The sequence below is a fragment of the Phalacrocorax carbo genome, chromosome Z (assembly GCF_963921805.1).
Source record: "Phalacrocorax carbo chromosome Z, bPhaCar2.1, whole genome shotgun sequence".
Classification (NCBI taxonomy): domain Eukaryota; kingdom Metazoa; phylum Chordata; class Aves; order Suliformes; family Phalacrocoracidae; genus Phalacrocorax; species Phalacrocorax carbo.
Window position 1 is genome coordinate 41,668,656 of NC_087548.1, and position 24,339 is coordinate 41,692,994.

A 24,339-nucleotide genomic window follows, 5' to 3' on the forward strand; every position below is an offset into this window, starting at 1 on the left:
CTGTTATTGTACCAGACAGCGAACTCGTGTGCGCTTGCTCTCCTTGATTGAGCTGATTCTTTTCCAGCAGTAGCTGAAGGTTTTTCTGTCCAGTAGAACATGAAGTCACAATGAACCCTATAAAAGTTCACTGAAAACTCTGAAACTTTATTTAAATATTATACTTTCTGTGTATTTTTTGTCTTGTTTTGGTTTGGGTTTTTTTTCCCCCCCCCAGTTATGCATCACAGTAAATACAGCACACTCTGCTTTTGTGTTAGTTATGCAAATTCAGGTTTATCTGCAAGGATTTGTGGCAGTTAAAAGGGTTCCCTGTCAAATGCTGGACGCCAGAAGCATTCCTGGAAGTCATGGTTTTGAAAGCTTGTATTTTATACTGGGTGACTATGAATATTGATATAATGAATTTATGGTTTCTGATGTAATCAAAAGATTAAATCATAACTGCTGGTAGCAAAATATTAAAATAGGAGAAATCTCAATTCAATAGAAACAAAACTCTGACATGACCTTTACTATTCCTATTCATTCTCTCCAACTGTAAAAGCATAATAACCCCTTGCACGAGGCAAAAATGGACTATTCTGTCTCCAGGAAGCTTTCTGGTTTATACACCCTTGTCAATTTTATTTACTCCCCATCGATGCATAATGTGAAATAGATTTTGTAAGGCTCTGGGTGGAGAGGCTTCCAGCACAGTTGTCCTCTGATCTCACGGGAGCTGCTATTTTGACCCTTCTGGTCAGGATGGGACTTTCCTAAACTGAAAATCTACAGTACCTGATATTTATTCCCCATGCTCTGAGCTGACACCAGGACCAGCTTGCCTACTTTCTATTTTTGCGTTGTAGCTCTTTGTGCCAGAGGTTGAATTACACTTTTAATTCCAAAGTTTTAATTTACCTTGTGGTTTGTGCCCCATGGTTAGGATTCAGGACTGCTCCTGCTCAGATGTCGAAGTACTTCCCATAGTAGTGGCCAGGCTTACTGACCTGAACTACCAACCTAAACTATTTCCGACGGCTCCCACTACCCATTCCTACCCTGGACACCTGTACGCCAGCAGGTTGGAGTTCAGAGCTGCCTCTCTGGGCGGACGTAGGTAGTCTGGGTTTAATACTGGGAAAAGCCCATATGAAGAGCCCATATCTCTATGAGATTGTTTCTGAGACTCTAGTAAAAATAATTATATTGTAGTCACATCTACGTTGTTACTGAGCATTTCACTTGAGCCTTCTATCTAATTAGAACTAATTAAAAAAATTAGAAGTAATGTAGTAGTTCAGGGTTGCGGTCTGAGACATATTTTAAAAACACCCTGGTGTTTTGAAGAGGATGAATCCAGCTTGTAATGTCCATGAATTGTCTCTTTTAGAACTGAGGGCAGTTCTGGTGCCTGAAAGCAGGTTTGGTGGGTTTTAATTAAGCTGTAGTCATGATTGAAATGAAGGTTGTTTTTGCTCTAAACCCACTGTCTCTGTTTACAACCTTTTAAACAAAACAACTTGCATGAGAGAAAAATCTACTAACTAAATACCAGATCAGGCTGTAAGCTGTAAATTCTTATTGTTCTAGGAATGACCTGGCTTGACAGGAGAAGGAACAAATTCAAGTAGTCAGTGTTTCTTCAGTGAAATAATTTGTAGTGAAAATGACCTTTTATATAAACCTCAGTATTTATGAAATAATGGACATCAACACTTCAATTTCCGAAAAAAATGCAGATTTGGTACAGACACAATTCATGTTGATGATAAACTTGGTGAACATGCATGGGGCTAAAGCAGGGTCAGCATTACAGATAACACTGGGCAGACTAACGTGCTCAAGAGCTGTGCTTTATGCAGCAGCATAGGAGAATTCATGAATCTTGTCCAAGATACTTGAAAATTATGGGACTCTGTAAAGCCCATCTGTTTTCAACCATACTTAATGGCTTGTTTTGTCAAAACTGATTTACTGCTACTGCCTTTAAAATCATGCCTGAAAACTGATGGAAAGGCGGTATGTCTCTCATTAAAACATACAGAAGAAATTGTTTGAGCTGAAGTCTTTCCTTCGGTTACAACAATTTAACTGTATCAACTCTATGTTTTCCATGAATTTACAACCAACATACCTCTGGAAAGATTACTTTAGCATTTAGGGATAGTAGCATGGGATTTGGCAGACCTTGAGGCAAGTCCCAGCTCTGCTATCCATTATGTGAAATTAAGTTTCACAGCTCTCCTGGTTTTATTCCCTTTCTATAAAATCCAAACAGCAATTTGCCCGTAACGGGCTGTTCGGGGAAACAGCACCCAACATGCAGGCACTTCTTGCATTAGAGCAGGTAGGGATCCTGCTCCTCTACGGGGAAAGAATTTCATGCAAAATACGAAGGCATCTGGGAAACCACCTCTTTCAACGTGAAACATCACCTGAATTTCATTGCTGTGACGGACTGCTGTTTTTAATTTCTCATGAGTTCGCACAGATTGCTTTTGGAACAAGCGGCCCAGCCCTGCAGCAGCAGCTGCACGGGGAAAAAAACACAGCAAAGCCATGGTAGGACGCACAGTCCGCCCGTCTGTCCGTCCACCTACGGTTGCACGGGCAAGGAGACGCCGGCAAGGCTTATCGCGGCTTCCCAAGGGCGAGGCACGTGCAACTCCCTCTCGTCGCTTCGAGTCCTACCCCGCAGCCCACCACGCGTGGCGCCCTCCCGGGGGTTGGGCCCCGCCCCAACCGCCCCAACCGCCCCAACCCCCGGACCGCGGGCTCCGCCACCGCTTTTGCGCCGCGTGACGCAGCCTCCGGCCGCGAGCCCGATCACGCTGCCTGCTCGTGGCCGCCCGGCCAATAGCGGGCGGGGGGGGGGAGACGAGGGGCACGGCGGGCGGGCGGCAGCCCCGCCCCTTGGGTGTGTGCGGCGGGAGCCAATCGGCGAGCGGGCGGGCGGCGGTGGCTTTATATGGGCGGCTGCCGCAGGCACGGCGGGCGGGTGCCGGAGGCGGCAGCGGCGGCATCATGGAGTGCGGGCGGCAGGTGGCGAACTTCGGGGCCGGGCCGGCGAAACTGCCGCGCTCCGTGAGTCGGGGCCGGGGCCGGGGCCGGGGCCGGGGCTGGGGCTGGGGCTCTTCTCGGGGGGCGGGGGTCGCGCCGGCACGGCGGGGCCCTGGGCTGCACTGGGGCGGCGGCGGGTGTCCGCGGCAGCCGCCTCCCGTCCCGGCTCCCCGCGGGCGCCGGCGGCGAGGCGAGGGCTGGGGAAGCTGCCGTGAAACAGTGGTAAAAAGAGATACCTACGTAGCGACGAAACCAGGTTTGTTCTGCCCCTGCCCGCCCTCTGGGGTGCGCGGCGGGTCCGGCGTTTGGGGGCGCGTTAGGAGTGTTCTCCAGGTGCTCCTCTGAGCCTGAGCGCGCGGGCCTTGCCCCATCGGTTTTGGGATGGGAAGCGAGTCCTCGGGTGCACTAGGGCAGTGGCTTCGTCGGGTGTGTTACTTGTCGGCCGACAAATAACACGGTAATTCCCTGAGAAGTCTATTTAAGAAGTGATAATGAGCGTAGCGTAGGCTCAACCCTCTGGAAAGTTGCATCAGCAGCCATAGGTTACCCAGTTACATATGGACAGGGGGTGGTTTCCACCCCATCGCGTGCACCTGACTTTCAACCTAAGAAATGTATGTCACATATTGTGGAAACCTTTTCTCCTTTTCTTAGTTTCCTTCATTGTTTTCTTAATTATGCATTATTTCTTTAACATTTTTCTTTAGGTAAACAAATTTGCTGTGCAGTAGCTTCCCCCCCCCCCCCCCCCCTTCTCATGCAAATGGCCTTTGTAGATTATATGCAAAGAAATTTGTTTTCTGTCTTGAACCATTGGCTTCAAAAGGGGCTCTTATCCTGCTGCGGTATCCAGCTCTCTGACAGAGTACTGAGAGCTGGGTTTAGGGTTTGAGGAGAGCATAGCTGAACTCCATATTATTAATCTGTTTTCCCCTCTTGGAAATGCAGAGCTCTTACATGGACTACTGTATCACCTCGATTGTTTCACTTTGATTGTGAGCTGATGCTGCATATGAAGTGCTGCGAGTCATGGAAGCAAGAAGGTGGACAGAGCTCTTCATGGCTATTATAAGGCATATCATAAATGTCTTGTAAGGCATGTGCAGATTGTCAGATAAGGAATGTTACTAGCAGAAATGGATTTTATCAAGCAGTTTAACAAGCACTTTCTAATGTGTGTTCTGTGTCTATTTGTGTTTCCTTTAACTTTTTTCCCTTCCTCTGGCATGAGTAGGTCTGCATGTGAAACGCAGTGGTTAAAACTTCGTAATCTGTAGCATTAAAAAGCAGCACAGTTGTTTCTGGTTGATCTCTTGCTGCCCAGCTGTTACAGTTGACAGCCCATGCAGATACCCTGTCAGCAAGGTAGATTTCTTGTTCCTGCAGCTGTCCAGAGAATGTGGTTTCTTGGCAAATTGTAGGGTGCTTGCACAGAGCGTTTGTTTTGGTGGCTTTTCTGCTGGGGCTCCCTCTCCTGCTGCCGTTAGGAGAAACTAAGAATGTCCTGGCTTTCACACAAGAATCTACTGAAATTGGAGGCTGCGGATCCAGTGTCTAGAATCTAATTCCATTTTGTTGATATGCGAGAGCTGTGGAGGAGAAATGGAAGGCTGAAGCAGCAGATTACCTGGCTAGGGCTTCTAGGAGTGACCTGTGTTTTTCAGGTGTCTCAAAATTTTGCTGCATTTCTTCTTACCTTTAAATAACATAGAGAAGGTTCATCTTCAAAAAGTGTGGGACTTCATTCTGTGAAACCAAGCATTGTTTTATTGGGTTAGTTTGAAGTACCCAATTCCCCTGATTTTTTCCCCTCTGTTTTCCTCAATGCCTTGGTTGTCCTGTTTGTACATGACAAGTGAAAGAACACAGGGTGGAGGGATGGGGGCGGGGATTTAAAATGCTCAGTTAGAACGAGCACACGTGCAAACATCTAGAGTTCAGTAAAAGGTTGGGAGATCTATCTAACCCATAGAAATCATTCTGAAGTCTGGAAATGTAACTGCCGAAATAATAACTTAAAGCGTGGCCTCCACTCCAAGCATATGTTTTAATTGTGCTATCTTACAGAAGGCTTTCAGCTACTGGATACAATGGAATTATATTGGTGATGATGCTTCTGTTAATCTCACTTGACAAGTGTCACTTTATTGCAATATGGAGCAGCTGGCATATGTATGATGCATCAGTTACTCCAGATAGGGGAAAATTCCCTTAACTTACTTGTGAATTTTTTCTTTTTTTAGGTACTGTTAGAAGCACAGAAAGAATTGGTGGACTACAAAGGACTTGGTATAAGTGTTCTTGGTAAGACTTTAAAAACTATGTGTTTTTCAGAATGTAGGTATTTAAGAGTTTTTGTCTTAGTATTTCTGCTCCTTTTCTTTTCTAATACTTTATTTTGGTAACATGTATTTCTACAGAATACTTTTTCATACTACTTTTCTACTATTCAGCGGGAGACCATAAAATGATGCATAGCCAGATGTTTAGTGATGCAAAACAAAGGACTGGAGACAAAAGATAACTAATCATATGTAAACTTTAGTACTGGGTCTTTGGGTAGGGATGTGTATGTGTGTTTAAATATAGATACATAAAGTATTTTTTTAATATATTGTATATATAAAATACTATGTATGTATACACGTACTATATGTGTGTGGTATATGGAGACCAGATATATTACCTTATATACTATGTGGCAAAATGCTTCAGGTGTATGTGGTGTATAGCATCCTTCCCATTAGGAAGGTCATGGTGTCCTGTCATAAGGAGGAGGTGTCTTCTGCATCATATGGGTGGCTGACTGGCTTTTCAGCCCCAGTTGCAGAAAAATTATGCAAGATGATGGTCAGTGTTTTACTTGTCCTATGAAACTGATTGCTAGAAGTAGGATGTTCAGCAGCCTCTGCAGGATTGGGATTAATGCTTAAATTATACTCTCTTGCAGATGGAAGAAAGCATATGGATTTAATAAAAGCAATGAGTATTATGTCTCATTAACATTTAATTAGAATTACTGCATGAAGAAGCCTTTTTTAAAATAAAAGAATGAAACAAGCCGCAGTACCTTACTCTGTACTTGATAACGCTTTAGTAGCAGAGAACATCCATAGAGTGAGGAAAACTAACACCTTTCTAGGTGTCACGCAGATATAGTTGTTCATTGAGGTAGTTAGGTCATGTGGAAGCCAAATGTGAATGAACTGGATTTGCCTGGCTCTGGACAAGGATGGAGGTATGTGTCTTGTATGGGTATTTAGGAAGGGTCACCAAAAAAACCCCATAGGAGTTGGAAGTGGGAGTGGGAGCTTTTGGGCATTTTGGGTCTGTAGTATAAGAGGTCTAGGCTATTAAAGCTTAAGACAATTTCTGGATCGCATTCATGGATTACCATTTTGTTTCATATTATTTCTTCTTTCCTTTCCTCAAAGAAATGAGCCATCGGACCTCAGATTTCACAAAAATTTTAAATACGGCTGAAAATCTAATGCGTGAATTGCTGTAAGTGAATTACTTCCTGCTTATTTTTGCTTTATGCTTGTGCTACTTCCACCAATAATTACTAATGCAAAGACCTTTCCTGGAAAGCACCTGTTGTTGGGTGGTTTTTTGTTTGGATACTGTGTCTGATAGAGTAATAGTCTTGGAGAGGACATTGGTCTTGTGTTTTTTCTGCTGATTTATTTAAAGTGATGAAGGGCTTTTATTAGGTTAAGATGCTTTTTATGTGTCTACTACATACTGACTAGTTGCCTTTCTTCTGAAATCTTAATTTTTGACACCTTCATAGAATTTGTGAAGGGAGCGACTTTCTTCAATAAATAAGTGGAAACAATAGAAATCAGTCTCTAGTGGTGTAGGGGTGATCTGTAATTACTCATCAGTCTGATGTTACTAACAAATGCTATGGATGTGTTTAAGGTCACTGGTCAGGAGCCCTTTTCAGATTTGTGGTGTGACACATTTCAAGCTTTTAAAAATAAACTTATTGTGTATTATAATTAATGTCCTCATAGTAGTTAATAATGATGGTCATTTCATATAAAAGCTTCACTTTCAGCCACAGCCAGAATTGAGAGAGGGGTTTTAATGAATAATTTGAACAAGTAATTTTTGTGACTGTGTGAAGAACTCCTTATGGTACTTGACATTTTACTGAACAGTTGCACTTGCAGGTTGAAGGGTCTCAAAGATGAATTTTGCTGTGAGCACTTCAATGTGAAGTTCTTAGCCTGACAGAAAAGCCATGAAGCTAGTAATAGACAAAATTATAAGTGAGCACTAATTCTGCAATAATATCTTTCAAGTTTGTGTGTACTATGATAGTAGCATTACTCAGGAGTGAACTTGTTTAATGCTATCCAAAGGGAAAAAGCTTGTTTTTAGCAAATCTTTATCAGTAAAATTTACTCTTCAAATCTTCTAGTAAAAAATAAATTACTCTTAATACTTGTTACTCAAGACCAGTGCTGAGGTAAGTTAATGGTATCTGGTCTAGCCTCTTGGCAGAGTATCTTCCAAAATGACAATGCTCTTCCTCAGTTGGTGTTAAATGGGTAAATGCAAGTAGTATGCATCCTGTGTCTTCTGGGAATAATATAAATGGTTATTTCTTGCATGCAGAAATATACCAGAAAACTACAAGGTTATTTTCCTCCAAGGAGGTGGATCTGGTCAGTTCAGTGCAGTCCCACTTAATCTTATTGGTTTAAAGGAGGGAAGACATGCAGATTATGTGGTTACTGGAGCTTGGTCAGCAAAAGCAGCTAAAGAAGCAGAGAAGTACGCCAAAGTGAATATCGTTCATCCAAAACTAGGAACCTATACAAGTAAGTTGATGATTACATCCATCTGTGTGAATGCTTAGCTTTTTCAAATCACTGTAAAAATTGGTCCAACTCAGCTACTGGGTTATTGAATGTTAACTAGTTACAGAGTTGACTGCCCAGCACTCAAAAGATTGCCTGACATGTCTCTCCCATTTTCATCACTGGGACATCTGTTACATGGCTTAACAGTCTCCATCAGAAGAAAACTGTGAAAATAGGCTGAGCAGATCCCAGAATATAAATGGCAAGGAGCATATGTGTATCGGTAGCGAAATGGTCTGGGCTTTCTGAATTTTTTTTCCTTTTGTTATTTAACTGAGTTCTTAAGCTACTTGCAGCGATGCTGCAAGGTATTTCAGTTTCAGGTACACTCAATAGAGATTGCTTTGAAATTTAGAATCATGTCTGGGATCTAACCTTGTTGGCCCAGAAGATGGGAGACCTGTATTCTGTTACCTTATTTAAGGGTTCCCAAATACTTCCCCACCCATGTGTCATAACAGGCAGCTGGCTCTGGAATAGAAGAGGTATTTTTCAAATCTTCCTCTTGAAGCCTGTTACTGGACATGACATAACCTGAATGACCACAATGTAGAAGGAAGAAGAAGGTTAACTGTAATTGAGGCATTGGGAAATTTTGTAAGTTTGTTTCAAGAACATGTTAAATGTATAATTTGTCACTGGATATACATAAATAATTCTTGGAGCAGGGACACCTGTATTCTGGTTTCTACTCCTGCAAGTCATGCTTCCTTTTCTTCCCTCTGGTCCAAATGATACCATTTGAACTGGGAAGAGTGGCAACAGGAAAGACAAAGAATATACCTGTATGAGTGAATATATTAACTTGTGATTAGGACTGTAATGGAAAATAAGTTTATATCCTCTGAGGCACAGCAAGGAATTGAACCTAAAACTTCCCAGTCTAGGGGAGTGTATTCACCATTTGGCAGCAGGAGATACGGGGGGGAGGCAGTAAATAATGGCTGAGGCAATAGCAGCACTTCTTTCTCTTCCTGTTTTGGAGAGAGAAGAAAGGAAGAGCAACCACCTGTTCTGTGCAAAACCTGTTCTGCCCAAAACCTGTTTTGTCAGGGCATGCCTGTATACTGCATGTTGACAGAGAAGATCTGAGTTTTGTAAATCAGTTGCAAAGCTTAAATGGGAGGTAGGTAGGTAGCCTTGTGTTCAGTGTGGACAAGACAAATGCTTCTTGGTATGCACAGAAACACAGCTTTGGAGACCTTCATCAGTGAGAATTTGGATGATTCTGTGGTTCCAAAGGCACTGGGAGGATTCTTGGACCCAGTGCCTGAATTCCTCTGAAATGCTGATTTGGACCCTTAGGGCAGTAGTTTGTAGTCTGTGATTGCAAACCTGATGAAAATCCCTTGAGGAATAAGGGCTGAAAACCAGAAGGGTGTTTGCCAGCTTAATGATGGCTCACCATAGAATTTTGGGAATGCACTGGTATATTTCCTCTGCAGATAAACTATATCTTCCTGGTAACAAGATAATTCATACTTTATACTAGAAAATCATTCTGGGTTTGCACTGAAGTTCTGTGTTCAAGTAAATTGCATGCCAGGAAAATTACTTGTTTCCAGTGACCTTTGGTTTTCTTTTTTTGTCTGCCTCAGGCATTCCTGACCCAAGCACGTGGAATCTTAATCCAGATGCATCTTATGTCTATTACTGTGCTAATGAGACTGTTCATGGTGTGGAGTTTGACTTTGTACCTGATGTCAAAGGAACAGTCTTGGTTTGTGATATGTCATCAAACTTCCTGTCCAGACCTGTGGATGTTTCCAAGGTACTGTATTAGACACAGTGGTGGCACAAAGCACTTTCAAACTTTAATGCATATAGTTAGGCACTTTGAAATGTCTGGATGGCCAGAGATGTTGAGCAGTGAAATTAAGAAAATAGTATTTTGTTATTTGGGTATCTGATGGTGGATACAAATGTTGAAATTTAAATTTTGATATTTCAGTGTGTATCTGTTGTCTTTTTAGTAAAAACATATTGAACTATGTTGAAATTGTTCATGTTAATAGCTGTCCGAGATTATTTGTCTACTGTATGGTCTTCACTGATGGTGTAGCTGAAAAACATATCTTCTGAATCGTATTTAGTCTGTAGACAAGTATAAATGGCTATAGCAGGGTACTGTGAATCAGGGTTTTTGATCCTGCCTCTTACATGGAAAATCTGTAACCCCTTTTAAGCTGCTAATGCTTCCTGTGCTTCACAATTACTATGTCTGTTTCATAGGTACTATGTTCTACCTCTGTATTACCTATGTTTTGTAAAGTGTGTTACAAGTGGGAAGTGCTACGGACTAGTCAAACACACTACTTCACCTTTCTTACCTGTGTGTAGCAAAAAGGGGCAATTTTAGTGCATTCATCTTGGCCTTTTTGATCTGCGCCTTTGAACAGGTGGATTAAATGATGCCTGTTCTGAAATACCAGGTTGGTTGAAAATATGTGAATGAATTTATTTTTAGTAAATTTGCTTGGAGTAGTGTGAAATGGGGACAGGCTGCCTTGAGAATTATTTGTGGCTACTAAATATTTATTTAGCAAATCATCGGGAAATTTGCTGTGATAATCTTCCTCTGAAGATACGTTGTTCTGATCATAGATATACATGGGATAACAACCATAGCTGTAAGTACACTTTGAAATCAGAACTTTTCCTAACTCTTCTTTGACCTACAACTTGCTTGTTTTCAACATGTTCTCCAAGCTGTTCAGCTGAGTTGTATGCCTGTTGTATAGTGATACTGATGTATTACTCAATTGTAGGATCTACTAGTGAATGCATGTAGCAAGTCCTTTTCTTCTTTCTCTTAGTTTGGTGTGATTTTTGCTGGTGCTCAGAAGAATGTTGGCTGTGCTGGAGTTACTGTTGTAATAGTACGCGAGGACTTGTTGGGATTTGCACTGAAAGAATGCCCTGTAGTACTGGATTACAAAACACAAGCAATGAATGGCTCTTTGTATAACACTCCACCATGCTACAGGTAATTTAACCCTGCTATTTAATCCCTCCTCTTTGGAAAGCTACTGCACTGCCATCTGCTGCTCTTATTGAGAAAAGCTTCAGAAGTTGAGTATTTGCCTTCAAGCATTTCACATGATTCCTGTGAAAACATGGGAAGTATCTAGCTGTGTAACTGTAGCAGTCTTTGATGCTGCCTACTGGGACTTAACCATAAAGGACATAGTATTTTTAGAAGTAAATATTATGTACCATAATTCCATTGTAGAAGTTTCAAGATCCAGTTCTGACTTACATGAACACAACTCTAGTCAATTCAGTGGTGATTCTTCTATCATTGCAAGTAGGTAATTTGGCACTTTGTCTTGCTTCTTGAACGCTCAGTACAGATTTAATTCCTTCCTGAAGTTGTTCTCAGCATTTGAAACTCCAGATCCCTATCCCTGTAAAAGATATTTTTTTAAAAAAAGGTATTTTAGACATTGCTTTGCTTTATTCTCTAATACAACTTCACATATTTAAGTACTGCCCCAGTGTTTGACTTGGCATCCAAAAATAAAATTGGTAACCATTGCTAGCAATCAAGATAATAGAATTGGCATGCACCTCTTGTAGTCTGTTCTGCTTCTTGCATACACAAAATCTACTTGCTCCTTTAAAATTACTGTCTCCTAGCTTCTGATGGGAAGTGAAATAATGCTTTGCCACTAGAACATTTAGGTGTTGAACCCATTATATCTACCTATTCTTATTCTGAGGCATTTCTATACCAGTGTCCACTAAAATGATTATTTAAAAAAATTAAATCTTCAAACCAGGTATCCTTTTTCCCCCAAAGTTTTTTAATTACTTTGAAAATAATGATTCCTACTTTTAAAGATAAGATTTTGATTCAAATAATTTGATAATGCTGATGTTTAATCTCAGCTCTTACAGGTTTTTTTTGTACATGCCAGAATTTGCAAACTTAAGCTGCCTAATGAAGTCCAACTGATACCAAATGCTCTCTATAGGAATAAAGTACAGTGATTCCTGTGTAGAAAGCCTACCTTAATGCCTTCACAGAATCACAGAATGGTAGGAGTTGGAAGGGACCTCTGGAGATCATCTTGTCCAACACCCCTGCTTGAGCAGCGACACCCAGAGCAGGGGGCACAGGAATGCATCCAGGCGGGTTTTGAATGTCTCCAGGGAAGGAGACTCCAGAACCTCTCTGGGCAGCCTGTTCCACTGCTCTGGCACCCTCACAGAAAATAAGGTGGTTTTTTTCTCATATTGAGGTGGAACTTCCTGTGTTGCAACTTGTGCCTATTGCCCCTTGTCCCGTCATTGGGCACCACTGAAAAGAGCCTAGTCCCATCATCCTCACACGCATCCTTTAGATATTTATAGGTATTTATGAAATGCCCCGTCAGTCTTCTCTTCTCCAGGCTGAACAAACCCAAGTCTCTTAGCCTTTCCTCATAGGGGAGATGCTCCAGTCACCTGATCATCTTGGTAGCTCTCTGCTGGACTTGCTCAAGGAGTTCCACATCCTTCTTAAACTGTGGGGCCCAGAACTGGACACAGCACTCCAAAGGTGGTCTCACTAGGGCAGAGTAGAGGGGGAGGACAATATCTCTCGATTTACTGGCCACATTCCTTTTAATGCACCCCAGGATACCGTTGGCCTTCTTGGCCACAAGGGCACAGTGCTGGCTCATGGTCAGCTTGTTGTCCACCAACACTCCCAGGTCCTTCTCACAGAGCCACTTTCTAGTAGTTCAGCCCCCAGCCTGTACCGGTGCATGGGGTTGTTCCTTGCCAGGTGCAGGACCTTACACTTGCTCTTGTTGGGTTTCATGAGGTTCCCCTCGGCCCAGCTCTCCAGCCTGTCCGTGTCTCACTGGATGGCAGCACAGCCTTCTGGTGTATCAGCCACTCCTCCCAGCTTGGTATCATAAGCAAACTTGCTGAGGGTGTGCTCCGTCCCATCATCCAGGTCACTGATGAATATGTTGAAAAGGGCTGGACCCAGCACAGACCCCTGGGGGACACCACTAGTTACAGGCCTCCATCCAGACTCTGCTCCATTGATCATGACCCTCGGAGCTCTGTTGTTGAGACAGTTCTCTGTCCACCTCAATGTCCTCTCATCCAACCCACACTTCCTTAGCTTTCCTGTGAGGGTGCTATGTGAGACAGTGTCAAATGCCTTACTGAAGTCAAGATGGACAACTCTCCCTTTGACCCAGCCAGTCACGACATCATAGAAGGCCGTCAGGTTGGTCAAGCATGATCTTCCCTTGGTGAATCCATGTTGACTACTTCTGATAATATGCTTGTCCTCTACATGTTTGGAGATGACCTCCAGGATGAACTGCTCCATCACCTTTCCAGGGATGGAGGTGAGGCTGACTGGCCTATAGTTCCTGACGTCCTCCTCCTTGCCTTTTTTGAAGATTGGAGTGACATTTGCTGTCCTTCAGTCCTCAGGCAGCTCTCCTGTCCTTAAGTCCTTTGATTACTTAAATTCAGTAGAATTTTAAGTGATGGTAATTGTATCCCTGAATCTGCTGATTCTCACTATGGGGTGTACTATTTTAATGATGTATAGGCAGTTATCTTAATTTATCAAAAGAACAGTAAATCTTGTGAGCATATGTTTATTCCAGACTTTAAATGCACAACTAGTTTTCCCAGGGAGTATCCATACTGCAGAGTATGTAGTGCTGTGATGATGGACTCTTGCTGTCAGCCTGTCTGCCCTATTGGTTGAGTACATGCAATATTCTTAGGGCTGGTGCCTAAGACAAGAATTAACCTTACAACATTTCCAGATTTTTATCTTCTTTCTGAATGTAGCTTTCTAACATGGGCAATATGTGTGTCTTTTATCCCAGTGATTGATAAAGCCTCTACTTCATCATTGATTATTTTCCTGACTGCCAAGTCACACATACTGTTTTGGACACTGTGTACTTGCACATGCCAGGCTTTAAATCCAGCCATTCATGTTTTCCAAGTACAAAGCTATTTCCATTTGAATAACCAAAGCTCTACTTAATCTCAGTGTTGATCAGTGTTGCTCCTCTGGTTTGAAAAGCAAAACAAATTAAATTCTGCAGGTTTATTTTAGCCACTGTGAAGAAATTCTGAAAAGAAAGTGCTGCTTCAGCTGTAACTCAGTATCTGTCAGTAACATTAACAGGGAGGTTGAGGGAGCAGAAAATAAAGTTGAACTAACTATCTTTCTCCCTTCTGATCACTGTCTTGCCAGATTTCACTGCATGCTACAGACCCACATTGGAGTACACTCCAGAATCCAGAATGTAACGCAGACTGAAATGTTGGCAGGGCGCACATCTGTTTGGCTTGACTCTAAATGTCTGTTCCAGTTTTTGTAAGGAACTGGCAAAGCTGCTTAGTTTTTTTTTTTTCTCTACTCTTTTCCTTGCACTCTCTAATGGTTTGCTGGCAAACAGGCAGGAAATATTAACTGATTTTGCAAAAGCTACTTCAGCAGGATGTTAAATTAAATTAGGGTGATGCAAATGGCTTTAACCTCTTGGTGCTACAGAGCTTGACTTTTTGACCCTGATCTACTTTGCTCAAATTAACAATGAATTTACAATAAAAATCTTATTTCCAAGCTCCAAGGGTTTATTTTGCATTTTAAATTGCTCCAGAAGCATTGTTTTGACTGACATGGAAGAAGGATAAAATATTTCAGCTGGCTGGGCTTTGGATAACTTTAAGGCTGACTTCTTTAAACCTTACTTCTCCAAGAAGTTTCATTCAAGGAACTAAGGGCAAGAGGTGAATGTGGCCTTGTATATTTGGCAAGGGCCTAGGCTATACTTTGCTTAAATCCTTTACACTGGGGTAGTTGACAGCATGCTATCATATATGTTGTAAGATTGTGCTCCCAAAGCTATAAGGCACCTTGTATAAAAGGCAGTCTGTAACCTCAGTATTTCTGCAGTCTTTCTGCAGTGTTCAAAAATTTGATGCTGGCACCCCCTGAGAAAGTAAAAGTAGCGAAGTTTAAAACAGCCTCCTGCTAGATTTGTGTTAGGGCAACTTCTAGGGTAATGCTCTCTGAGCACTGTTTTGGAATCTGTAATGAAGGGAATAATACAAGCGAACTTGTTGGAAATCCACCATAAAAACTTGTGAACGCTTTATTATGTAAAGTGTTGTAGTCGTGGGAAATGTCTGAACTTGAACAAGCTGAGTTTTGTAGCAAAAGCACAAAGGCAAAAGGCCTGGGAGATTCTTTGTTGCACTTAGTAACTAGCATTGAAATACTTGGTCCCAAGCTATGTGATGCCCCTAGGCTTCCAGATCTCTACTTAGAACTTGAATGGTAATGAATAATTAAGTGTAATACATCATTATTTGTTTCACCAAACTTCATTGTTCATGTGGTCTTTTTAGACAGAAGTGGGATTGTAGTTTTCATCTAACATTTGTGAAAAAGGGATTAGATTTCTGGCATTTTTAATTTGAGATTCATCCCTGTGTCTTTGCTAGAGCAGGGTGGATGCTAAGAACTTATGCGCTAACCGGCTCTTTCTAGGACTTGACAGGCAGCTGTGTGTGGTCAGTGAAGCGGCAATCCGTGCAGCATGTTTGGGATGTCCTTGGGAGCCCTGTGTGGGCTGCAGGAAACCTTCAGGGCTTGTTCTTCTGTGGTACGGAGGATTAAGTTTGGTCCAAAAGATTTGTGTAGCATTTGAATTTCAGGATTCTCCATCCATGTCTAAAAGACTTTGCCTGCTTTGCCCTAAAACCAAACGTAAAATTTTGTTGCGGACAAGTTATGTGAACTATTAAACAGGACTGTTATATTTTCTGTGGTGTTTTATTTTTTAAATAATCTGACTGAAAAATCTTTTCTCCTCTTGCAGTATTTATATCATGGGATTGGTACTGGAATGGATAAAGAATAATGGTGGAGCTGCAGCTATGGATAAACTTAGTTTAATCAAGTCACGAATGATTTATGACATTATAGATAAATCTAATGGATTCTATGTGTAAGTTGCTATGTTTTTCTCCTTGGTTTAAATATTTGTTGCAGAGCCAAATGTATTGATAACTCTTAAGACTCTGATTGCAGCATATTTTTAAAGTTACCTTTTCAGTATATTAGAAATGTTGAGGAATCCTAGAGGAATTATTTGTGCAAACCATTCACTTGATAACTGTCCAAGGATGAGTATCATTCCAGTAGGAAGTTATTTCAAGTTATCCTGTATAGATCAGTTTTGAAGTATATTAACAAATTTGTTCTAAAATTAATTAAATGCAGGAACCTAGGAGGAAAGCATACAAAACCAGGCATGCAGATTGTGGTTTGTATGCTTACTGAATCTCTCGGGGAAATACTGGCTCAAACAGAGAAAGTGGCTTGTAAGAAGTTGTAGAGGCCACTCTTTCATGATAGTCTTCCTACTGTTTCTTTCAGTAGTTGAAGACTCTGCTTTCTCTCTGTCAAGCAGAGCATTTTCATTAGCTAATTGTGCTCTTCTGAAACACTTTCTGAAACAGAGGAAGATCAGACCTAGAGGTAGTCAAAATGTATTACATTTTGTCTATGTACAGTTTATTTTCTTCAGTTATTTTTGATTGTTTTCTAAAGCAGGTTTAACCCTCTGGTTCTTACATATTGTTGCAAGGTATTTTTGGGCTCACAGGACCCAAAATATGTATAGTTAAAAGCTGATGTTGTAATTCAAAATAATTCTAATACTTGCCAAGTTCAAAAACTAGTGATTGTGAAACTGCAAAATACTTTCCTTCACCTTCAGTATAAAATCAACAGTTTTGGGATCTAATTAACTTTCAAGTGAAAGTTAGGATAGGGCAAATTAGATTTGGATTTTAAACTAAACCTGGCTGCAACCTTAATTGGCAGGGATATAGTTTCATCATAATATTTAATATGTTCTGCTTATCCATTTAGTTAATGAGAACAGCTTTGCCTTTAGCATTGTCACGATCAGGATTGTGATTCTCCTCTACTGAAATCCTGAGGGTTTTTCATAAACCTCAGTAAGCAAATGAAGCCTTGAAAAAATGTTTTGTGACAAATAGAAATCTGTTTCTGGCAAGCTGGTATCTAAAGCTGTGAGTGGGAAATGCAATGCAGATGGGATGGTAAATAGTCAATTGGGAAGGCAGAGCAAGCCTCACTAACTGAGCTGAGTGCATCTTACTAAGCAATACAGTGAAGACTGTGGATTTTTTTTATTGTATCTATGACTAAGAGGAAGGCTTGTCTGAAGCTGCCTTCCCAGCTTAAATGTGCCACCTAATCTGTGGCACGCTTCACTGCGTAAGCAGTGTGACAAGCCATTTAACAAATGGAGACTTTCTTCCAAGAAGTGCGGTGTGCCATTTGCAGTTTGCTTTCCAAAGTCTGTGCACTGAGTTATATTGGATTGCCTAATAGCAACTGGATCTTCTAAAAACTGTAGGGTAGCTACAGTTATTCAACTATGGGAATGCTTACAAGCGTAGGCTTTTTTGAAGTGTGTTTTCCTGGTTGCACCTGAAGCAGAAAATTTGCATAGGCAGGTATTGGTCTTTTTATTTTTTTATAATGGAGACATTTGTACAAAGGAGCAAGGGAGGAACTAAAAAAGAACAATACCCATTCTTTGTTAAATAGAAGAATAATAGGAATGAAATTCACATGCCGTTTATGAGAAAACTTATTCCTAATGAATCCCTGCAAAAATCTACATCACGGCCTTAGAATAAGTCTGGAGGCTTCATATCTCCTTTGTAACTAGAAGCACTAAAGAAAAATATTACATCTTCCCCCACCCCCACCCCTTTCTTACCTTAACAAAATAATTGAAGAGAAGTTTTGCTTTAAAGGTATCGAGAATTTTCTACTCTAGATTAAAGGTAATTTTAAGATATTAGAGCTGTAGTGCACCTCATATATGTTGTGGCCATGTATGCAATGCAAGATTTGTTCTAGAGATCTCTCTTCTCTACTCGAGATGTTCATGATTCTGAATAATACTAATGTAGAAGTTGGAATGAAACCACTAACAGAAGTCTCTAATGTTTGTGGAAAATCCTTATGCTGTGTGCTTATACTTCCTTTAGCTCTGTTTAGCTGGGTCAAGCTCAATTCTGGTAGCACTTGTGACTAGCTGATTAAAATAAGTGTGTTGATCTTTGAAGATAAAGAGGAGAAACTGCTTGAGACTTAGTCAATGTTCACCATAACTAACCTCGCTTACCTTGGGGAATGTAGCTGAGACTGATATGGGTGGGGTGGTGCTTTTTATTGCTTTTTTTTTTTCAAATTAGGCCTGTTTGCAAGTATCCTGTGCATTCCTCTGGGGCAATTTTGAGTATGTCAGGAATGGTTAATAAGCCTTCTGCTTACTATTTCTGTGTTATACTTGGTTAAAAAAGGAAGGTTGCTTTCTTTCACAGAAAGTAATGATCTTGTCAATTATGGAGGAATGACTTCAGTGCTAAACTGATGCAAGCATTCTCTTTCTGAAACTGTATTTAGCTGAAAAGGTAAACCTAGCACAAAATGGGTTCATTGTTACATTCTGCAACTTTTGCAGATGTCCAGTGGAGAAAAAGAACCGAAGCAGAATGAATGTCCCTTTCCGTATTGGCAGTATCAAGGGTGATGAGGTGCTGGAAAAGAAATTTCTTGAGAAAGCTGTGGAACTTAACATGATATCTCTGAAAGGGCATCGGTAAGTATTAGAGTCAGATGAATCCCTTTCTGGTGCAGAATAAACTGTTACTACATTGATAGAGCAGCAGGCATTGTGCTTTGACTTACCGGCCTTTCTCACTCACAAGCTGTTCCCCGTATCGGTTTTGCTTCACTTGACAATAGCAATCTAGAGATGGTAATCAGACTACTGGTGGCTCTACTACTCCCTACGTGTGGTGGGGTACAGAGAGCTTTCTCCTTAATTCTGCTTTCTGATCCAGTCTGATAAATCTGGCTCTGTGCAAATGCCAAAGAGGTTACTCTTGAAGGTTGGATTCAGTCATTGTATAAAGCCTTTCATGACATGACTTGTCTACTTGGTTGCAAGAGTCCCTTCCCATATTCAGTGGTGTTTGTGGGACTAAAAGATATTTTTTGGTGTTACAGGACTACAGCTTTGGAGCTGTAAATAACTAATTAATACTGAGCTTCTTTAGATTCCAAGCTTTGAAGAATTAAATGTTGCCTCTCATTCACACAAAATGTGAATTTTATCCCTTTGGAGTAGGAGTAGTTTAAGTGTCTGTGTTGTTAATGATTTTTTTTTTTAAATTTACAAAACCTACTTTTTCTCTCCTCTTTTCAATTCAGATCTGTGGGAGGAATCCGCGCCTCTCTGTATAACGCAGTGACTGTAGAAGACGTTCAAAAGCTTGCAACATTCATGAGAAGCTTCATGCAGATGCATCAGTCATAAATGCCCATGGGCTAGAGCCATGCTGCACATCTATGAAATAAAAGCTAAAGGGTTTGAAAGTTACTGTAGTACTGGGCAGCTGTAGCACACAAGTTATATTTTCTTTTAGTTCCTGTAGCTGTTTTAGGTGACTGCATGGGATTGAGGCCCAATCTTGCACTGACTTGGCAACCTTGTCTTCACTGAAGTTGAGAATCCCCAGACTGATCAAGATTGGTTCCAAAATTTGTAAAACAGTATTCTTAATGTGTAGCTAAACCATGAGTAGTATTGCAAGATGCTATGGACCTGAGTCCATTTCTTGCTTCTAGTCACAAATAACTTCTTCAGCAATGCCTTGCTTTCAGTAAACTTCAGGAAGCATGGTGAAGCTAGAACTAATAAGTGTTCTCTAAGGATATCTGATTTATGCATGTTCCAACAGTATACTGCCAGCAGTATTTAGGAGTTAATATCTGTGTTCCTAACTTGAGGACCTTGCCTTCAGACTTCTGCTCCTGTGCTTGGAGTACTATCATAACAGTTCCATGTAGCAATACCTGTGTGGTTAAAGTCTCTGTAGGACTGGGCCTTTTTTCGTATCATCATTTACTGGTTTAAAGCTAAGATGCATGAGTCCGTAATTAAATCAATTTAGAAGGTGTTTATTTCTCTATGCATTTTGTATGTTAAACTTACCTAGGTTATTGATTTTTATATTCTTATTTTGGAGTGTGCATATTTGCTTCTGCCAAAAACTTGTTTTTAATTTGATAACTTTGTGCCAAACTGGATTGCTGTATTCCACTTAATGGATCTGTGATTTTTCTCTAGCCCAAAGTGCAGCAACTTTCTTGTCTGGTGCTTCTTAAATGTCTTCCTTCTCTAACTGCTCCAGTATTTTCTCTGCCTTTTCATTGCTTTAGTCCTGTAGCTTTTCGTATGTGGTGCTTTGCCCTGCTGCAGTAAGTACAAGTCTTGACTTCTGCCTCTTCCTGAGACTACATCATGCTTTCATAGAATCACAGAATAGTTTTGGTTGGAAGGGACCTTTAGAGGTCATCTAGTCCAACCCCCCTGCAATGAGCAGGGACAGCTTCAACTATATCAGGTTGCTCAGAGGCCCGTCCAACCTGACCTTGAATGTCTCTAGGGGTGGGGTCCCCACTACCTCTCTGGGTAACCTGTTCCAGTGTTTCACCACCCTCACTGTAAAAAAATATTTTCCTTGTATCCAGTCTAAATCTACCCTCCTTTAGTTTAAAGTCATTACCCTTTGTCCTGTCACAGTAGTCATTGCTAAAGAGATTGCCTCTATCTTTCCTATAGTCACCCTCTAGGTACTGGAAGGCCACAATAAGGTCTGCCCACAGCCTCCTCTTCTCCAGGCAGGACTTTCGGTCTGAGTTTGTCACTTGATCTTTCTGGCTTATTCCAGACTTTGATACTTTGGGCTAGAGAATAAACTGCAGTTAGACAAAGACGTTAAAATCTTCTGTTTTAGTATGCTTGAATTACTTTTTCTTCTCAGCTTGTTGAATTTACTGACAATGACCATATAGTGAAACTAGTCTCCTATTTTAACTTATATAGAAGCTATCTGCTAATATTAGTGTTTAGCATTACTGCAGCTGGTTTCAGACTGTAAACTCTTTGGTACAGGATTGGGGTTTTTTCATTTTTATGTAACACTAGTACAGTGGTAACATTTTAATGATGGACAGTCTCTTTCTGGGTGGAAACTCACAAGTCAGTGGATTTGTGCTAGGGTTGAGTTACATTCCTATCTGAAAAGTCATCACTTTGACTACTGTTTTGAGATTTTTGTTAACTTAGTGTGACTCAATTAAATAGGGTGAAGAAAATAAAACTTAATCACAGTATGCTGTGAGGTACCAGTGTATCTGAAGTTTCTGCTTTTGTCACTTTCAGGAGGATGAGAGGTCAGGCATAATGTGTGTTTAGAATTTCAAATTCCAGTAATATCCATTTCTGTACAAAAACAAGCTTCCCTCATTTATGTTTTACTTCTTTCTGAAAATAGTTTTTCCTGCAACTAGCATGGAAACAAGTATTGCTATGAGAAGGCTTTGAGAACCCTTTCTGCCATGCCTATCATGAAGATCTAACTCAGGTTCTGTGTTAAGCTTTAACTTTCTAAAATTCTACTTCCTCTGAATTTTGTGTACTTGTTTTCAAGAGTAGCTGTGGCTTATCCCTCTTTCCAAAAGATAGTAAGCCTTTCTTTTTTATAATAGCCTTGCATTCCCCTTAGCAGGCACACTTTTACATGTGATTATAAAAAGGCTTGCACTGCTGTATGCAGCTGATTCATGAACCCAACAGGGAACCTCTTTGCTGCTTCTGAACTGTCTGACATCATATCAGTTAAAGACTTTAAAGACTTCTTCCACCCCACCCCACCCCCTGCCCCGAAAGGCAAAAATAATGTAAAAGCAAAATGCATAGTGAGGACTACATTAGCAGGCAGTGTTTGACTATCACATGAGGGGAGTGTAGGAATGCTGGGAAGACTGGAGCATCTGCCGAATGAATTACTTGAGATTTGTTCCAGACTCATCCATGCAGCATTTCTACCCTTCCAAGTGGCACCCCTGAAAGATATAATTAGGGTATTGAGCCATGGTAGGCAGAGGAATCCCACTTGCCCTCATCAGATTAGGAGGAATTTCAGCAAGAGGTTGCTGAGAGTGTGGGTCTGTTTCCCTTATGTCAGCACTTCTAAGCTGGGTCAATAATTGCAGTGTTTAGAAGTAGAGCTTTTCTTGGTGTGATATAATTACTCCTGAGGCATTCAAAGGTGTTGAAAAATAGAAGTACAATACTGGTCTCACTGAGTTTGTGCATGTAGAGAGGGAATTGTAAGACGAGCTCTCTTCAGTGAACAGTGCTTTCAATTCCTCTTCTGGTGAGTTGTCTCTATTACATCTCCTAGCTTTTGTGTTTGATCTCACAAAAGCATTCTCTTTAGTTTGTGGTACAAAAGTTCTTGGCTGCTTTCTTTCCCAGGCCTGGACTAAAAAGAGAAAGATACTGGGGAGGTTGTGCACTCCTTTTTCTGCTCTGCACAGTGAGGAGTAGTTCAGCCCAGGTAAGAAGAAATGTAGATCAGGCAGGTACCCTGTCTTAGGGGACTCTCAGTTGTCAACGATAGGGTCTTTTTGTGGCAGTTGTGGTACTATATCTAAGCCTGGCACAAAAGAATTAAATAAGAAATAAGAATTAGAAGTCTGGATTGCCACATCCTTATTTAACTAGTAACTGTAGTGGAGATACACTCTTGTCAACTGACACAGGGTCAGGATGGCCATGCTGCTGTCCATATAAAAAGTGTATTTTCGTTTTGTCCCATTTTCTGTTTAATCCTGGTTTTCTTTTCAACTTGTAACTGGCTTAATATTTTTAGATGTACCCAGGGATGTTTGGATATAAAAAGTTTAAGCCTATTCTTGACTTCCAAGTAAACGTTTGGAATGAAACAGGAATAAAAGACATCATACATCGATGGATTAGAAGTTGTTGGAGTATGCTGAAAGCATTATTAGGTCTGGCACTATATTGGTGTATGATTAATGTTTGCTGTATTTCATTCTCTGGATAGAAAATAAAATGAGGGTGAACCTCTTTGTATTTGATAAGGATGTACCTAATTAAAAAGTGAAATGTTACAAGGTTTTACATGAAATCTGTCACTTTAATTGGAAAGAAGTATCCCATTCCTGTTGGTAATTGGACTCTTGATAATTTAAAACCAGGATTCATGACAGTCTGTGATAAATTGGTCCCTTTTAGGCTAAGAAGCTAAGAAGTTATAATTACTGGTGGATTACTGAATGGTTGGAGAACAGTGATCAAAGAGATGCAAGGAGATATATAGAAGAGCTGGTAGCTTGTGAACATGTATTTATTTTTTAAATAGTTAAGGAATAAATGGGTATTTGATGTGACAAAAACAAAAGCTGTACAGTTTCTGAAATCCCAGAAAATTTGAATTCAGTCTCCTACCTTTGCACTATGCATAAAAAGCAAAATGAGTATTTTAGTAAATGGATTAATTACAAAAAAGATATGAAGAAATTGTGAGAAAAGTTGAAATTTGCAAAACTAATAAGAGAAATTACCATTGAAATGCTTAGAATTTATAATATAATGAACAAATTGGAGTATGAGTTTTTGTTTTAGTCGCATGATGTAAACTGAAGGCATTTGAGATGTATTGCTAAAACTGGGGATTATAGTAACAAACACTTTTGCTGTATAACTGAATAAATATTTTTCCACTGTGTGAGCAGTAGTTCTTGGATATGAAACAAACTATAAGAAAACTTTCAAATTCTCGTGCTAGGTTTTGTAGCTGGGCAAATAAGAACTAAAGAATTAAATGCTGGAAAGCTTAGTTCTGGTCCGGCACTGCCCTGCTAGTGTAGGGTCACACTGGTTTGGTTTGTATTCCCCACCAGGGCAGCCCCAATCATGCTGCTTTTGGACACATTTTTATTGTGAAAAAGACCTGATGCCTTAATGTGAGGCAGGTGTTAATGCTTGTCTCAGTTGTGATTGTGCTTCAGCTGGTGTCTCAGTACTGAGTTGTATGTCAGGTCTGGTCTCTCTGTCAGGACTGAAAGTAAAGGTTTTGGCTGCGGAGTTATCTTAGTCAGTCACCTAAAATTATCTCCCCCTAGGTATGGCATGGAAGCATGTCTTCAATTCCCTAAATCTCGCTGGTGATGTGAAGTAGTTTGAAGTAAGACTGGGCATTGCTCTGGTGGTGTAAGAGGTCCTATGCTGTTGTGAGAGAAAGGGTGATACACTGACAGCAGAGCTATGTGCTCTGCAAGTTCTGTAGGAAGCATTGGACCAAGTTACTGATAGAGTATGTGCAAGGTAAATGCTGGGTGGCAGCTGGTGGATAGAGGATATAGTGCAAAGCTTTGGAATTAACTTTTGTAAAATTAAAAGAGACAAAAATATTAAGAGGGTAATACAAAATGAAGTTGTTATTTTGGAGTAGCCAT

The 24,339-nt window shown here is 40.7% G+C and overlaps 1 protein-coding gene across 1 annotated transcript; it reads left to right on the forward strand.

Moving 5' to 3' along the window:
• Positions 1 to 2,962: 2,962 nt before the first annotated feature.
• PSAT1 (phosphoserine aminotransferase 1) lies at positions 2,963 to 23,607 on the forward strand. Its single transcript, XM_064438681.1, has 9 exons — positions 2,963 to 3,069; positions 5,289 to 5,349; positions 6,480 to 6,549; positions 7,672 to 7,877; positions 9,518 to 9,690; positions 10,736 to 10,905; positions 15,776 to 15,904; positions 18,467 to 18,604; positions 19,219 to 23,607. The coding sequence occupies exons 1-9, from the start codon at positions 3,010 to 3,012 to the stop codon at positions 19,322 to 19,324; spliced, it is 1,113 nt and encodes a 370-aa protein (XP_064294751.1). The 5' UTR covers positions 2,963 to 3,009; the 3' UTR covers positions 19,325 to 23,607.
• The last annotated feature ends 732 nt before the right edge of the window (positions 23,608 to 24,339 follow it).